The sequence below is a fragment of the Chelonoidis abingdonii genome, chromosome 2 (genome assembly GCF_003597395.2).
Source record: "Chelonoidis abingdonii isolate Lonesome George chromosome 2, CheloAbing_2.0, whole genome shotgun sequence".
NCBI classification, from domain to species: domain Eukaryota; kingdom Metazoa; phylum Chordata; order Testudines; family Testudinidae; genus Chelonoidis; species Chelonoidis abingdonii.
Window position 1 is genome coordinate 53,650,026 of NC_133770.1, and position 18,005 is coordinate 53,668,030.

Genomic DNA, 18,005 nt, shown 5'->3' on the forward strand with positions numbered 1-18,005 from the left:
CTGGGTCCACATCCTACACATTACTGTAATAATCTTTGCACAAAGTGTGCCTTGCGAGGTACCATTTGAAAACTCATAGTTTGCTGGTCATTATTTTCCTGGCGAAATATGAGTAGCAACACTGTATGTGAAGTTATAAGATTCCACTGTATGGTGGTGTTAACACATTCCAAACCGAAGCTGGCAAATAGCTCTGTCTCAAATAAAGAATTGTGTGCACTGCTTAATTTACATTTAAGCAGTAAACAGAGTCATCAAGCAGGAAGGGGAGACAAAAGAAGTTCAAGGAGATGGGGGGAAAAAAAGCACAGAATAATCTTTCCACAGCGCTCTGTGTCTTCTGAATCTTAGCTGGAAATGTTTTTCAAGAGAGGGACTGAAACTATAAAAAAAGATACAAACACCCCAAAGGGCCCCATCTCTCTCTCTCTCCCCCTTCTTAGGGCATTCTCTACACCTGAAGCAATGAAGGAAGCCTTTGTTAGATTCTGGGAGTAGGGGTGTTGAGTTAGAGGGTTTGGTCAATAAGACGGCTGAAAACGTATGGTGAGAAAATTTGTTTGAATCTGATATAGTTTGTTAAGTTAGGCACCAGTAGCGTTTTAACTTTATCTTCTTGTAATCACTTCGGATTTTTATGCCTCATTACTTTCACTAACTTAAAACTTCTCTCTTTGTAGTTAACAAACTTGATGTACTGTTTTATTTAATCCAGTGTGTTTAAACTGAAGTGTCTGGGAAAATCCATTTGGGATGGCAAGTTATTTGCATATTATTTCTATTAAAGAATTAACAGGCTTTATATACATTTGTATTGTCCAGGAGAGGGCTGGGTAGTACAAGACATACATCACTGGGGGAAAATCTAAGACTGGGAGTGTGTTGGTGTCATCCTGCAGTATAATGGGTAGGAGCCAAGATGTGTGTGACTGGTTGGCTACAGCACACACACAGAATATTCCTGGCAGTAACGTACATGCTGGAGGGCATTGGTGAGCAGTCCAGGCTGGAGGCTACAGCAGCAAAATATGGTATATTACAGAGAGAATTCTGAGCAAAAAAATAAAATAAATAAATGTCGAGGCTCCAGTACTGCAGTGAGGAGCACCAGCCATTGGCTGCGTGCAGGTGGAAGGTCGCCCTGCAGCCCCTACCCCACCCCCCGCAAGACACAGACTCATACTGAGGCTGCACCAGACGCTGACACAGTGCAAGGGCCGGGCCTGCCCCAGAAACACCCAGCGCCCTTCCCATCTGTGCCGGGCGCACCAGGTGTACGCAGGCAGGCTCAGCCTGGCAGGGGCTTAGTGTAGGATGAGAGGGTTCTGTGGGGGGCAATGTGGGAATGGGTGGCTTAATGAGGTATCTGGGTGCTGAGGGGATCTGGATGCACAGGGGCTCATTGGGGGGTACCAGGAGCTAAGGCAATGGAACTTTGCGTGGGGGGAGTCCAAATGAAGATAGCTGGGGCACAGCAGGGGGGTTTGTTGTGGGGGCTCAGTGTGTGGGGTCCAGGTACGAGGGAAGTGGGGCTTGGTGGAGCAGGGGTCTGTTACAGCTGGTTGGGGCTCAGTAGGGCTGGGGTTCAAAGGCAGGGGACTCAGCAGGAGGTGGTGGGGGTACAGAAGTAGCATGGATGGGACTTGGCGGGGGGGGTCCAGATGTGTGGGGATAAGCGTGGGCAAGGGGTAATGGGTGCAGGGGGTGAGGCTTGGCAGGGTGAGGGTTCGGGGTGGGGAGGTCTGGATGCACGGGGGTTGTGCTGAAGGGGGAGCAGCTCCCCATACAGTGACCCCTCTCCCCATAGCTGAGGAGCAATTGGGGCAAAGGGGGGAGGTGCGGAGCTTCCTGCAGCTGGGTGAGGTTTCAGGGGGGGATGGGGAAGAAGGATCTGACTGTGACCTGGCTGCTCCTTGCAGGGGAAGAGGAACTCTTCTCCACCCCCAGTGCAGCTGGGACTAGCAGCTGAGCCCAGCACAGGGTAGGACCCACTTGCCGGGGTGTCCTCAGCCCCGCCCATTCACTCTGCCCTGCAATGATTTACGTCTCTGCCAGCTGCTCTGGACCCCCAAAATGATGTGCCCACGCTGCTGGGGAGGGGCACATGACTGTTTTTGCAACTTCCCTTTCCTTCCCCATCAAAAAGTCATTTTTCTGGGGGGAAGCAAAGAAATCTGCAGGGGACATGAATTCTGCATGAGCGCACCGGTGAAGAATTCCTCCAGGAGCAATTCCAATTTGGAGGGCAGGGGTGACACAGTTACTCAGTCTCAGTTGTATCCTGATATGTCACAGTAGAAAGACACTTCATCAAGGGTCTCAAGTCTAATATTTGTCCTGTCTTAAAATAAGTATAGTTTTAGAGGGGGAAAAATAATTGTAAAAAGCCAATGAATATCTTAGATTTACATAGTAATTTTCAACCAGCATTCAAAAGGCTTGACAGACTAAGATCATTGTATCTACAGGTGTTCTGTGGTATAAGCCCTACACAACAATTTGAATAAAGAATTTATCCAAATTAAAATTACAGAAGGAACAAATAGGTATCAAATAATTTTCCAAGTTTTAGCAACCTTAGGGTAAAACCTGGTCCTACTAAACCAACAGAAAAATTCCCATTGACTTCAGTGGGGACCAGGATTTCACCCCAATATTTTGAGAGAAGGTGAAAAATTATTTGTTTAGCTTCCCCGTTCCATTACTGAGAACTTTTATCACCACCACAATAATGATATTTTATAGGGCCCCCATTGTCATAAATAGATAGCTAAGGGTTAATGTTTCTTTCACCTGTAAAGGGTTAGCAAAGGGAACCAAACACCTGACCAGAGGACCAATCAGGAAACCGGATTTTTCAAAGCTCAGGGACGGAATGTTTGGGTCTGTGTCTTTTTGTCTGGCTCTCAGCTATTCTCCTATCTTCAGCTTCTAATCTTCAGTTTCAAAGTTGTGAGTACAAAGGTAGAAAAACAATAGGCTGTTATTGTTTTTTTGTATTTACATGTGTGTAGTTTGCTGGAATGTTTAAATTGTATTTCTTTTTTAATAAGCTGTTTATTCATATTTTTTTTTTAAGCAATAGCCCTGGTGTATTGTCACCTTGATGCAGAGATCATGTTTATGTGTTTTGCTTTCTTTTTATTAATGCTCTCTTTTTAAGACCTGTTTGAGTTTTTCTCTGGTTAAGGCTAAGGAACGAAGGGAGGGGAAATCTCTTGTGTTAGCTGACTAGTCCTGAATCTGTGCAGCCTCAGGGGAAGAAGGAGGGGGGGAGGTAAATTGCCCTCTCTGTTTTGCATTCAAGGAGTTTAAGTACAGTATCGCCCAGGATAACCCAGGGAGGGGGAGCTGGGATGAGATAAAGAGGAGACAAGAGGAGGAGGTTGTTTTCCCTTTGGTGTGAGACTCAGGGCCTCTGAGTTTGGGGTCCCCCAGGGAAGGTTTTGGGGAGACCAAAGTGAGCCAAAAACACTGGAATTTTTGGCTGGTGGCAGCGATATCAGATCTAAGCTGGTAATTAAGCTTAGAGAGTTCATGCTAGCTTCTCAGTTTATGAACGCTAAGGTTCAAATCTGAGTAGGAAGCTATGATACCCATAAACATCTTTTCTTTTAATAGTCTGCTAATTCAGCAGCAACATTTGAACACTTCTCCAGTGCTCTGCTGTTTTGCATAGTGAAAACTATAAAATCTTAATTAGTAAGGAAAATACTGCTGAGTTGAGGTTGGCTGGTTTAAAACAAAACAAACAACCACATATAGCTATAGTGGATATCAAAGAGTGCAGTACTCCCATCCCCGCCCCACACACAACCTGCACATGAGATTAGACACATAAATACAAAGTATGGTACACATACATATGTACATACAAACACACACATTATCAGATTTTCAGAGACATTTCAGTCATTAATGTCTATTGTAAATTCATTACAAACCTCTAGTTTTGCATCCAGGTCTGCATCTGAAGCCACAACATGTTCATCTTCCTTCTTTCCTGTGACTTTAATAAGGGTTTGTTTTGTTTTCCAATATTTCTGCTGCATTTTATTGACCATAGATTTTTCCTGGCTTTGAGCATACTGGTCATAAAATTCCCTTGAATAACTGCTGAAACATTTAAGAAACAAAATTACAATGCTTGATTAAATAAAAAGAATGAGGTTTTTAAAAAAAAAAACTTTCAAACATTTTATTAGATTTTTAAGGAGTATCAAGAAAAAGAGGGAAAAGGATATATATATTCTTTATCTGTGAAACAATATATAACTAATTATGAACAAATACTTGTGGTTATCACTAAAAACCCTAGACTTGAACATTTCTGCACTTTGCAGTGGTCAAATCCTAAACCTGAAGTTGTCGTTAATGCTCATCACTACCAAATATGCAGCAAATTCTCTAATTCTTTTTAGCCAAAAGAAATATTAGCATGACAATATATTCATGAATGTTTCCAGTGTTATTTTTGGAAGCATTTAAACCACTTCCAATTTGAATGTCATAAATTGGTAGTGTTGCCCATTATCAATACATCTCTACCCCAATATAATGCGACCCAATATAGCACAAATTCGGATATAACGTGGTAAAGCAGTGCTCCAAGGGGGCAAAGCTGTGCACTCCAGCGGATCAAAGCAAGTTCGATATAACACGGTTTCACCTATAACGTGGTAAGATTTTTTGGCTCCCGAGGACAGCGTTAATATCAGGGTAGAGGTATATTTAGTAGTGAAGAATTCTTCAGTATTATAGTGTGATTTATTGCAGATATGATAATGTCTCAGTTTGTGTTTTTATTTACTTGTTCTGTAATGGTTTTTTGATTCATATATTGGGAGATATTTAAGGTGAAATCCGGGCCCCACTCAAGGGCTGCAGTAGAAAACTGTTATTGTCTTCAATAGATCCAGGATTTCACCCTGAATGTCAATCTTGTACGTAAACAGATTGCAACTCAACATGTAGAAAAGCAAGCAACAATACCCCATCCTGCTCAATCTGCCAAGCACAAGACAAAGTCTGACACTCCAATTCTACACAGAACAAATCTAGAAGCAGGAAAAATGGATGATGCTTGATTGTATGCAACATGTACACTTTTCCCAGATTATTTTCCATTGGGGGATGATTCTGCATCACTTTTGTAAACTTATTGAAGTTGTAGATCAGGGGTCGGCAACCTCTGTCATGCAGCTAACCAGGGTAAGCACCCTGGCAGGTCGGGCCACTTTGTTTACCTGCCGCATCGACAGGTTCGGCCAATCGCAGCTCCCACTGGCCATGGTTTGCCGTCCCAGGCCAATGGGGCGGCGGGAAGCAGTGCGGGCAAGGGATGTGATGGCTATGGCTTCCCGCCACCCCCATTGGCCTGGGACAGCGAACCACGGCCAGTGGGAGCTGCGATCAGCCAAACCTCCCAACGCACCAGATAAACAAACTGGCCCAGTCCACCAGGGTCCTTACCCTGGCGAGCCACGTGCCAGAGGTTGCCGACCCCTGTTGTAGATGAAACAGAAATTGCACCCTCCTACAATTCCTTTAACCATATGAAGCACAGAAAATGTAGCTTCTCAATATAACACTGATGTGTCTGATGAACAGTTAATAATTAACTTCTGTGAAAACTGATTCTCTAATCCATAAATAACTGAAAAACTGCATTAATTTTGCAAATATTTAAAAGCAATGGGTTTGCTAATATTAAAATTATGTAAAATTATTATTCTAGAAGAATTTAAAGAGACTGAATACTTGTTAAAATATAAAATAAAATATGAAGGCTCACTTATCCCCCTACATGCTTCATAGCCACATAGTGTTTATATTCACTAGGAAATTTAATTGTATGACCTAACTATACCATTTGATTCAATCGTTTTTTAAAACGTATATAACACGAAGCACTTTTTTCGTCTCTCACAAAAATATTTACAATAGACAAATTAAAACATCTTATTCAACCTAAACACTAACTTGTAAGATTTGATTGCAGATCCCAAAGTAAAAATAAAGTTTTCAGTTACTTTTCTGCAGCAGCACAAAATACCCAGTATATGAAAAAACATGCCAAATCCAATTTCATGTGCAACTCTTTGTAAACTAATTGCATACATATTAACAAGGGACAGCATATTAAGTCAGGTGAAATGTGTCGTATATTTTATGATGCAGCAAATATCAATTAAAGTTTTAATCCTATTACTAAAGTGAGGATCGAAAGAATCCCCATCATGAAGTTAAGAATTTTCAGATAGATTTCTTTGGAGAACCAGGGTCTTAATTCTCAAAGTAAATCAGCTTTTATCTATAACAAAAGTGACAATGTCCCTTAAAATTATTCAAAATAGAAATGATATCAAAATCACTTCAAGGAAAAATGTAAAATTAAATTAAACACACCCACACACTCATAAAAACAAAAATGTTCAAAACATATATTTTATTAAAAGGACTTAATGGGAAATTAAAGTTTATAATTCATGTTTTGCAATATCTCAAGTCTCAGACCTGCACTGTGGTCAGAACAGGCAGACTATTGTATCTCATTAAAGTCAATGAGGCAGTACCTGGGCAGATCAAAACATAGGATCAAAGCCCCAGTGTTTCAGCTTACATTCCTACTTCTTTTGAGGTCAAGGGGAATTCAGTGGGTACACAGTTGGGCTACAAATGTCATATAACAAAAAGGAAAATTGATTTAATAAGAATTATGGATTTAGAGAATTCTTAAGATAATAGCCAAATTTCAAAGAAATCCGGGGACTATAACCGCTTATCAATTTCTTAAGGACAATGGAAAAACTACATTTTTAAATTGAACTTTGAGAAAAAAATGAGTCTTGTTTATGCATTAGAGTTGATCATAATTTTTAAAGTGTACCTTATATGAGGAATTGAGTGTTGCCCACATAGTCTGTAGATAGCATAAATGAACAGAAAAAGCCTCTGTACTACAGGACACTGTTTTTGTGAACAACTTTATTCAGTACTGTAAATTGTTACCCTGGGTTTTTATACAGTGAATAATCATGAACATATGTTTAAATTTTACAATAATTTAACAAAACCTAACAACAATTATAACTACAGAATTATCTACTTTAGTCATAAAGTTAAATGATGTGGATAAAACAGAAGATTAATAACTAACATATTGGTTTTTCCATTACTTGATCACATGGCAGTCATTTTTTTTTTTCCCAATCTGTTCTTACTGGGATCTTATGTCAAAGATTGGATGACAAAACATAAAAAGTGTGGTAAGTATAGACAGCAACACTTCAGCATGTGTCTTCTAATTTTATTAGTGTGACAGGTTAAAAATATAAAATTACTTACTACTTATGGCCATCCATGTTTCTTTATTTTCTTCAGACACTTGGAACTAAAAAAAAAATACATATATATGTGACCACTAAAATTGAATTTAAAATAAAACTGGAATAAGCTCTTAAACTAGATATCCAGCCATATATACATGTTAAGTATTATGTTAACAGCATCCTTCTTTCCATGTTGTCCCAAAATATTTCACAACCTATGGACCAAATGCTGCACTCATGTACACACAAGGAACTCTCATTCAAGTCAATGGGGATCACACAGAATGATAAAAATGTAGGGCTGAAAGGAACCTCGAGAAGACATTAAGTCCAGCCTCCTGTGCTGGAGGCAGGACCAAGAAAACCTAGACCATACATGACAGGTGTTCGTCTAACTTGTTCTTTAAAAACCTCCAGTGATGGGGATTCCACAACCTCCCTTGGAAGCCTATTCCAGAGCTTAACTACCCTCATGGTTAGAAAGTTTTTCCTAATATCTAACCTAAATTTCCACTGACGCACAGTAAATCCATTACTTCTTGTCCTACCTTCAGTGGACATGCAGAACAGTTGATCATTGCCCTCTTTATAATAGCGCTTAATACTAGGGATGTAAATACCATTTAAAAAGTTAACCATTTAAACGATTAAAAATATGTTGTTTAAACAGTTAACCGATTAAGCGTCTGGGGACGATCCCACTGGCCAGCACAGCTGAGGCTAGCGCTGCTCCGGCCAGCACGGGGCCGCTGGGACCGTTCCAGCTAGCCAGCCCAGGGTTGATGGTTAAGGTAGGTTAACTGGTAAGACAAATGCTTACCGGTTAACCTTTTACATCTCTGCTTAACACATTTCAAGACTTATCAGGTTCTGCCCAGCTTTCTTTTCTCAAGATTAGAGATGCCCAGTTCTTTTAATCCTGTCCTCATAGTTCAGGGTTGGGGTTTTTTTTTAAGCTTTTTATCATTTTTGTCACTTTCCTCTTTGGACTCTTTCCAACTTCTCCACATCTTTCCTAAATCATGGTGCCAAAATTGGACACCGTACTCCATCTGAGGCCTCACAGTGCTGAATAAAGTGGAACAATTACCTCCTGTGCCTTACATACCACACACTCCTGTTAATACACCTCAAAATAATATTCGTCTTTTTTGCAACGGCATCACGCAAAGGTGTACCTCACCAGCCCACCTATTCCTCACAAGCAGACCTTCTCCTTCCAGTATGCACCAGTACCACTATAGTGGTGCTGTAGCACAGGAGGCTGCGACAACTGATGTGGGTGAGGATGGAGCTGTGTTTGGCCCTTAGTGCAGTGGGTCCCCAGTAAAGAGTCCAGAATAAAACTGATAGGAAACATGCTGCAGGCTTTAAAAATACATACATACATACATAAAGTTTTAGAATGAAAGATGTATCCTTGTGAACGAATCTGTTTTGTTCAGAATTCCTTCTTTCCTTTCAGATAAAGAACTAGCAAAATGATCCATTTCACCACCTCCTGGACAGATTACAATTCACTGCATTCGTATTATCCAGTGGAAGCAGCACAGAGGCTCCAGCTCCTGCAGAACAGGGCGGCCCAACTTCATAGTGGAATGAATCACCATGAACCCATCACTTCTACATTATGCACCCTTCTCTGGGTCCCATTTCACTTCCAAGGCCAATTCAAGATCTTGGGCATGGTCTTCAAAGCGAGCAACAGTTCAGGACCCAGCTACAGCAGGGGCTACTGCTTCATCCATGTACCAGAGGAAAACAACTGACTTGGGGGGTCAATTCAGCTAACAAAACCAAGAGTGCATGGGAGCTGCAGATAAAGAGTTCTTGGTTGAAGAGCTCATCGGTATAATGAATTACTAAAGGGAATTTGATTAAGACAAAGTCTCACTATACTTTTACAATTCACTGAAAGGCCCATCTGTAATCCAAGTGTTTTAAAATACACAATCCACCCAGGCAGAGATTCCTAAAATCAGGAAATGGTAATGAGAAGAAAACCCTATGAAGTCACTATGGATGTAAACCTGCAGATAAATTTAGTTATTCAAAGGGGACACACTACAGTGATATAAAAAGAAGTAAGATTAATCCATCAAATGACATGCTCTCCTGGGAAGTATCTAGAAATAACATATGTGGACAGCATGAAATGTGGAGAAGAATCCAGCAAACCCTACCTTTATCTTAAGGTATTGTGTGAAAACAGGAGATGAATTCACACTCCTGGTAATGCCTAAACTCTCCACCAGCCTCTCGGTTATCATACACTCATGGTTCCTGATCTGATATGACCCTGCAAGCACTAAGGATCTTCCACTCCCATTGAACTCCCTCCACATCTGCATTTTAAACCAATTATATTATTTTAATCCTTCCTTATCTTCATTTTAAATAATCAATTATCTAGATACATTTTTAGCCAGCTGCATGGCAAAGAGAAATTAATTGTACCTGTTCTAAGTAGAAATAGTGTCAATCTTGCAAGTACAGTATTTTGTAACAAAACAAGCAGCACTGTAGTACCCGTAATAAAATACTAGCTTTAAGCAAGTTCTGTTTTTAAGATACATAAGAATTATGGACTCCTTCCTTGCAGGAGGAGCTAAAGGGGAGGAAATCTCTGCAAGGTTCCTTTCATGGAGATTTGTCCCTGATTGTTCCATTGGGAAACAAGGGCTGTCTACGTGGAGGTCCTGTGCCTCTGCACCAGCTCTGTGTCCCTGCCATTCCCCTCCACAATTCCCTGAAAGCATGTTTCCATAAAAATCAAATATCCATGGCTTCTGCAGTCAAGAGGATCCTCACTGCAAGTGGGGGTGGTGGGGATGTAGAAAGGACAGAGTGCATTCCCTTCAGTCTGCCCATGAACTTGCATAACCAACAGGTCAGGGGATAACTGACATGTCTTGTTGGTTCTATTTTGTTATTTTCCCAAGCAGCGTAAGGAATATAGAGCTGCCTGTCTGGCCTGTATTAGTGACGTAAATCAACCATTGTAAGAGGAAAACACAGAATCATGAGCTCAGCTTGCTATGTATGTACAGAATGAATGCTCAAAATACAACGACCCAATCCGGCAATCTAATCCCTGTGGGAAGAACCATAGGCCCATGCAGAGCCCAGTGTGGATCATCTTGCAGGACTGAGAACTAAATTTTTAAATCTCCACATCTCCTAATGATTTGGGATCTTAAACAATACTTTTACACCTTATGTAAAAACATTGCCATAAGACCTGTATTGTCATGCAAAGTTTTTTTCCCTTTAACATTACACATTTCGTTCACTATTGGGAAAGGAAAACAATAAATAAATAACCCATTCAATTTACTTTGGATATCTGACATGTCAGAACAGTCTTGAACTGTTTAGCCAGCCAACTTTAACTTTTGTGAGGGATATTGTAATATATCATGTCTCAGAGGGAGGCCACTAAGGGAGAGACCAAATTTTGCAGGCAATAACATCTAAACAATAGCCACAAGAGCTGATAGCGTTTTTACTGCTATAAAGAAAAAAATGGAATTAATGCTGTCTTGAAAGGTTTACCAAATGTTCCGGTTCTTCAGAAGAAGCAGCACAACATTTTTCATTTATACTTCATACAGAATTTAATTTAAGGAACGATGCTATACAAGAGAAATTATTCCTCATAAACAATATATAACAAAAATCAGCTAGAATTGATCTAGAATTCTTAGCTGTTATATTTATATGCAAACCAGCATTTCAGTGTTCTCTCTTGGTCTTTCCTGCAGTACCTATCACCATAGTACCTAAGGCTCTGGTCCTGCATACACACGCATGCTCAGCTTTAAACACACAAAAAGTTCAAGTTAATGAGACTACTCATCCATGTGCTTATTTTGTATGAAGGATTAGTGCCTAATTGCTGAAACGGGCTCCTTTTCTTCCTCTTCTGACCACCTTTGGTCTATGCTTAATCAGAAACAGAGATGCATAACTAAACCCTCTATTCTTACCTTCAGCTTTGCAGGAAAAAAGACTGCAACTGCTTCCTTTAAAAAAAAAAAAAAAGAGAGAGAGATGTTGCTTCCTTAGAAGTAAAGCTGAAGGAGGGAAATGAGTTCAGGAGCTAGGATCAGGAAATAACAGTCTTTTTTCCTGGCTGCTTTTACAAATATGTCTTATTCTGTTATGTCTTAGAAATAGCACAATCATCTCAAAATAGAGGGTCTCATGGAGATTCTGTAGAACTGCTCTATACATTATACAAATTTTCTCCTCATCCATACCCAGTACTGGGGACAAAAACTTCACCATGAAGCCCACTGGGACCACTTCCCTCTTCCACTCCTAGGTATTACTGAGATTTATATTTATTATTTTGCATGTAATTTCCCACCATTTCTAGTTCCCCCCAGGCTTTTGAGGCACAAGTGGCAAAATTTCATCTCTCTCTCATAAATTCCACCCCATCCTCCCAAATTTTTTTTTGGTTGATTTTCTACAACTTTGAATTGATTATCTGTCACATCTAGTTTTGTTGTTAAAGTTTTCCCCTTTTGTCTCTGAAGTAGTAAAAGGTTGCACTGATCCATTTTGTGTCTAAGCAATTTTAGGGAAGCTCTAATACTGTGCTCCCTTCTTCTTTTCCTGGTATACTTGAGTTGTGGGAAGTGCAAATGACCAAATGTACATTAGATTGGTGAGACATGTAATTCAAAACCTGGACTCTAGGGAATTTGAAGAAATCTGGATCACTTAAGTTTACTCACTGCATTTTATGGTACCGTCTATGATCCTGATCTGCATATGCTTACTACTGGGTTTAGTATTCACTAACTTGATTGCATAGGCCTCGTTAGTACTACAAAAGTAATTTTCCCTCTCTTGATATTCACCCCTTCTTGTCAACTGTTGAGAACAGGCCACTTCCACCTTAATCAAATTGACTTTGTTAACATTGACCCCTCCACACACTTGGTAAGGCAATTCCCATCTTTTCAAGTGCTTATATATATATATATATATATATATATATATATATACACACACACACACACACATACACACACACACTGCTTACTGTATTTTTCACTCCATGCATCTGATGAAGTGGGTTTTAGACCACGAAAGCTTATGCCCAAATAAATTGGTTAGTCTGTAAGGTGCTACAAGGACTCCTCTTTGTTTTTACCTGTAACAATGTACGTGCTTGAAGACTATATTTTGTATTATTAAAACCATCAGTCCCTCTTTCATTCAGCTTTAAATCCTCAGTAAGGGCTTGTCTACACAGGGAAACTATTCCACAATAGCAATTACAATCAAACTATAAAAGTCACTTCATTCCAGAATCCATAGATGTATAGCTCATAAAGCTAGACGGAACCCCTGTGACCACCGAATCTGACTTCCTGCATTACACAGGCAACAGAATTTCTTTAAATTAATTCTTGTTTGAATAACTGAAAGTGCACTAATTATTGAGGAATGATATGCCTTTAATCCAGAATAGAGTGTCCACACAGGGAACTAGTCCAGAATACTTACTGAAGAACAGCTTATTCTAATCAATTTCTTTGTGTAAAGAAGCCCTTACTGAATGTAGTAACCAGAGGTCCATTTCCTCTGTGGACACTCTAGCCTTTAGGGTATACCATCTACCATTGCTACTGCTTTGTGCCCTCCTTCCCTTTCCCAATCAATAAATTTTAATTCACACTTAAACGCTATGTGTTTCTCTGTAGCAAATATCAACCCAACTGCATATTACTTTTACATTATGTCTGTAAGAAGAATAGTTTAATTCCTAAACAGAAGCACCTCATTTTTTTGATTGGCAGAACCGGGAAACATTGGAGGAGATCTCATGTGTTGGACTGTAGGGAGAAGTGGAAATTTGGCACTATGTTAAAGTGATCTCCATTTTTTAATTTTCATAGACATTTTTGGTCCTTGCACAACTGCAAGGTCCACTTCAAGTATCAAAATTCTTCTTTAAATACAAATGATTGTAACCAAGGTTGTGCTGATGCAATCTCTCAGGTACTCTAGTGTTCTCCCCACAATTGCCAAATCTGATTATGCTGTACTATGTGCTATATGCCGGACAAATTGTGTGTTACAGTAACAATTATAAGATTGCAAGGAAGTGCTTCAGAATTCTTAAATTTATTTTTTACTCAGTTTAAATTTAAAACATTTTGAAGTGTTGTCTTTTTTCCCAAAACCTAAAATTCCAGGTTTCAAGGCATGGAACATTTTTACTGCAGAATTACACATCCCTGAAAACAGTGGTTTATCTCAGTAACACTGATAAGGCTGTTATATGTAGACATCACACTCTCTAGCATAACAAAGTATTTCAAATGTAAGTGCAGGCATATTCAATTGGTAACAGAATCATGTGCAAACAATCATCTTTTCTAGGTAATAATTAACTTTCACAAAACATAATGTACACCATACAAATAGGTTAATACAGCACATTAAATTGTTCTTTCAGTCTAAAATGATATTAACTTTGCAATTGCTGCAAGTGAAATAGTCCCTGCACAAAAACCTAGTGCGTAATATCCCTTTGCCCTTTTACAGCATCTTTCATTTGAAGAGTTCAAAGCACTTCTAAAATATACATGAAAGCCTAACATGACCCTGGGATGCTGGTAGGTAAGTATCCATTTTAGAGATGGGTATACTGAGAATAAAAAATTCAGTGTCTTGTCCAACTTCATTCTGCATGTCTATGGCGGAGCTGGGAATAAAGCTCAGTCCTTCAATTAAGTACATTTAAGAACCTCTTTAATTTCTCTGAAATGACTATATAACATTCTTTAGCAATACATTTTAGCAATCTAAAATTAAACAAAACAAAATCTATGCCAAGTAGAATAAATTAGAAAGAAATCAAATATTATTATGATATCTTCTTTATGCAGAGCACCTGCCTTTGTTTAGACTATCAAAACAGTTTTGGCAACTCTTTGCTATATCTCAGCTTTAATCATACTAGAATAATATTTTATATAATGAAGTTGTTACTTTTCTAGAACATTGTTCTATTAGAAAATGAGCTTATTCATAAACTGAGTTGGCAAGTCTCTTCCATTATCTGGTATGTCAAAAAAAAGATAGATATTGCTATAATACAGGGGTTGGCAACCTCTGGCACGAGACTTGCCAGGTAAGCGGGCCGGGCCAGTTTCTTTACCTGCTGCATTGGCAGATCGCGGCTCCCACTGGCTGCAGTTCGCCGTCCCAGGCCAATGGGGGCATCAGGAAGTGCCACGGGCCGAGGGATGTGCTGGCCACAGCTTCCCACCACCTCCATTGGCCTGGGATGGCGAACCGTGGCCAGAGGGAGCCGTGATCTGCCGATGCGGCATGTAAACAAACTGGCCCGACCCGCCAGAGTGCTTACTCCTACTATAATAGATCACATCGAGGCTCAACTGGTCAGATATCCTATTTCCAGCAGTGCTAACTACTCAACATATCTAATTTAAATCCCTACCCCCACTCATCCATAAAGCAAGATGCATTATACTATTGCTGTACATGGGGGGGAGAAAGGGAGAATATTCCTCTCTGAACTCCATCAGCTGGTCAGCTTGCACTCTGATCCATGAGGTCTGATTAACCACATGGTTTTACCTTGCACAGCAAAAGCAATATACAATGATCCTGTTTCACCTTGGAGTCAACACCCCAGACCAACACAGACTGGTTGTGCTTAAAAGTCAACCTTTGAACTATAGTTTTCAACGAAACACCAATGGGGTCTGTAATTAGCTCCACTGCAGGAGTCATCTCTACTGAAGATACGAGCAAGAGTGACTTGAAAGTTCTTATAGTGACCTGTAACAGATAATTCCCAAGATCTACAGTAACTGATTGCATAAGAGACTCACCGTTACCACAGCTAGTAACGGTCACAAAACAATTGTTGTGAAATCACAATTACTAGGCAGTGCAGAAAAGTAAGGTTTCCAATGTTCTTGGCTTCCAGTCTTTCCTTATTTATAATGCTTCTGCATAATTCTGCAAAGTTTAACCTTGAAAATACCACACAAATTAAACAGTGGCAAAACATTTTGAACAACCAACTGCTTCACTGCTATGCTGTTGAAGAAGGAGGCATTTAAGAAAATATAAATGACACTTTGACGGCATTTCTTGACTTTTGTTTTGAAGATTGATGGAATAATAGATTTTCTTGCCAACTTAAACAACAGCTTTCAACACTAAGTTAAAGGGTAAAAAGTATGTGCAATTATTCAAACTTTTTTTGGCAGTATTACTTAGGAATTCATCAGAACAGTTCAGAGTTGGGACTGTGAAGCACATATAATGTATAGATAGCAGTGCAATATAGTTAGCTTTAAAAGGAAGGAGGAAACGCTTGTTTTTAAAGTAACATAGATCCCCACCCCACAGTCTTTACTCAGGCAAAACTCCCACTGACTTCTCTGGTTTAGCTTAAACCTTTTCCTCAATGCCATAAGCTAAAATTGAAAAAAGGATACCAGGATACAAGTGTCCACCCAGTGGGCTATGATGATGTAACTATATCTGTTAAAATTCACATATTAAAGCCTACACGGGGAAATTCAGTATACAAGGTCATAGTCTAGACAACAAAGTGATAAAAAACAGTGGAGCTGTCAGTGCCTTGCCTCTACAAGAGCCGTCACCATTGCTACCACCAATAGGAAACATTGGGGGAATGATTGGCATTACACAAGGTCTGAGTTTTGGATTCTCAAATCCTTCACACAGTTTGCTTGGTCTGATGTTGTGAGAAAGTGAACAAACAGCTCTGGGAGATGTAGCTTTCACCTGATACCAACAGCTGACTGCCCCAGCAGGCAGAACCAAGGAATTAAGCTCACTTCAGAGAAGCCTAGTCTGGAGGAAAAAAACTTGGTACCTGGGCCTTTTTAGCCCATAATTTGTACATATAGCTTCACACTTTCAACATACCCCACACCCACCGAGAAACCAAGACATGGGAGAAGATAACAGAGGTAAACAATGGGAAAACATGACTACGAAGGATGACATATCAACAAGGCATTTCAGCTACTAAAGATTCAGCTTTCCCCTTTCCAATACATCCAGAGAACCGTAGAAGATAAATATTCTGGAAACTAAAGGCCAGATTCTGATTTCAGTTTCACGGACATAAATCAGGTCCTAATCCACTGAAACCAAATAGAACCATAATCTCTGCTGGATCAGAATGAGAGACTGAGACTATTAGCACCTAATGAGATAGTTCAGAACAGAATACGTATTTCATTTACATATATAAATACATTTACAATATATATTTACATAAATAAATACCTGTGTCACTATATCAATGAGTTAAATAGCATGCTGCTCACATGCTCATTGAAGGGACTCAATCAATTTACAGTCAGACTAAACCCGGGGCTTTAAAAAAAACAAAACACACCAAGGTACTAAATGCATGCTGTTCACATGCTAATTTAAAGGAAACAGCAAACAAATCTAGAATTTGTAAAACTAAGCTTTTTACAATACAAATGCTCCATTAGAAATATTTTCATGCTTTTTAAAATCCCAGTGGAACCAGTTTTGTTGGGTTGTAGCCATTTCACTACCTGGTTTGCAGCCCAAACAGAGCAATATGCACAAAAATAGAAAAAAAAGAGAAACCCACTATTAACCTGGGGGAAAACAGCCACTGCATTTTCTTCATCCAAGCTCAGAAAAATGCAAAACGTGAACAAACAGAAAAAAACAGTAAAAAGTTTGTTGGATTTTTAAATTTCTTTCCATTTTAATCTGTGGGGTCTGTGGCAACACGGAGAAGGATTTTTAATAGTTTTAACTGGACATTTCCCCTTGTTGCCATGTCTGCCCACAAGGCCAGTAGCTGGAAGGGATGAGTGCGGGGAGGGGAAGGAGCCAGAGAGACATGGATAAACTGCATATGAACCCAGTGATGTACCCGAATGGCAAGGGGGGGCGAGGGAATGGAAGGGGACAGGTGCCATTTTGTAACCTGGAAATTGTCCACAGGCAAAGCCCATTAGGAGTCACAATCCAGCCTCAGCCACATCTGGCTTTACACCCCCACCTGCGGCGCATCAGTGCCCCACGCCCACCCCTCCCCCATCAAGAGAGGCGAGGGATCCCACCCGAGGGAGACGTGGTACCTGCCCCGCATGCCCGCCCCGCAGCTCGGCCCGGCCCGGCCCGGCCCTTAGGCGCCTCCTCCCGGGCACCAGCTGCCAGAGGAAAAACCTGCTCTTCCAGCCAGGCCCAGCAGCGAGAAGCCGCGATCACCCCCCGGGGCCTCCCCGGCTGCGCTTACCTTGTCCGGGGATGCGGAGGGCGCGGCCGCCCTGCGCTGGACGCAGAGGGCTCGGCGCGCCCCGCTCTTCGCCGGGGCGCCCCCGACAGCCCGCGCCGGGGCCTGCTGAACTGCCGCCGCCTCAGGTGTTCCAGCCCCGCCAGCGTCACAGTGCCGAACGCAGGCTCCTCCGCCGGGGAGACCGGCCCCGAGCAGGGCGGAGCCTCGGTCACCTACATCCTCCTCCCCGCCCCCGGCTCCGGCACTCGGGAGCGCTGCCCTGGCGCGAATCTGGGGCGCGCGGGCCGTATTGTCCGTCCCCAGTTCCGTGCCTGGCAGCTCCCTTCGCTTGTCAGCGCCAGGCTGCCACTCACCCC

The 18,005-nt window shown here is 40.9% G+C and overlaps 1 protein-coding gene across 2 annotated transcripts in view; it reads right to left on the reverse strand.

Annotated features, from left to right (window-relative positions):
- The window catches only part of ICA1 (islet cell autoantigen 1), a 93,300-nt gene extending 75,579 nt beyond the window's left edge, over nt 1-17,721 (reverse strand). The window contains exons 1-3 of one of the 2 annotated variants that reach the window (XM_075062377.1): nt 17,650-17,721; nt 7,348-7,393; nt 3,945-4,113 (exon numbers count right to left, since the gene is read on the reverse strand). In XM_075062377.1, the coding sequence (XP_074918478.1) occupies nt 3,945-4,113; nt 7,348-7,364 (186 nt within the window). In that variant the 5' untranslated portion in view covers nt 7,365-7,393; nt 17,650-17,721. Of the gene's footprint in view, nt 1-3,944; nt 4,117-7,347; nt 7,394-17,649 lie in introns of both variants that reach the window. The other variant, XM_032776013.2, reaches the window with a different exon arrangement.
- Between the last annotated feature and the right edge of the window lie 284 nt (nt 17,722-18,005).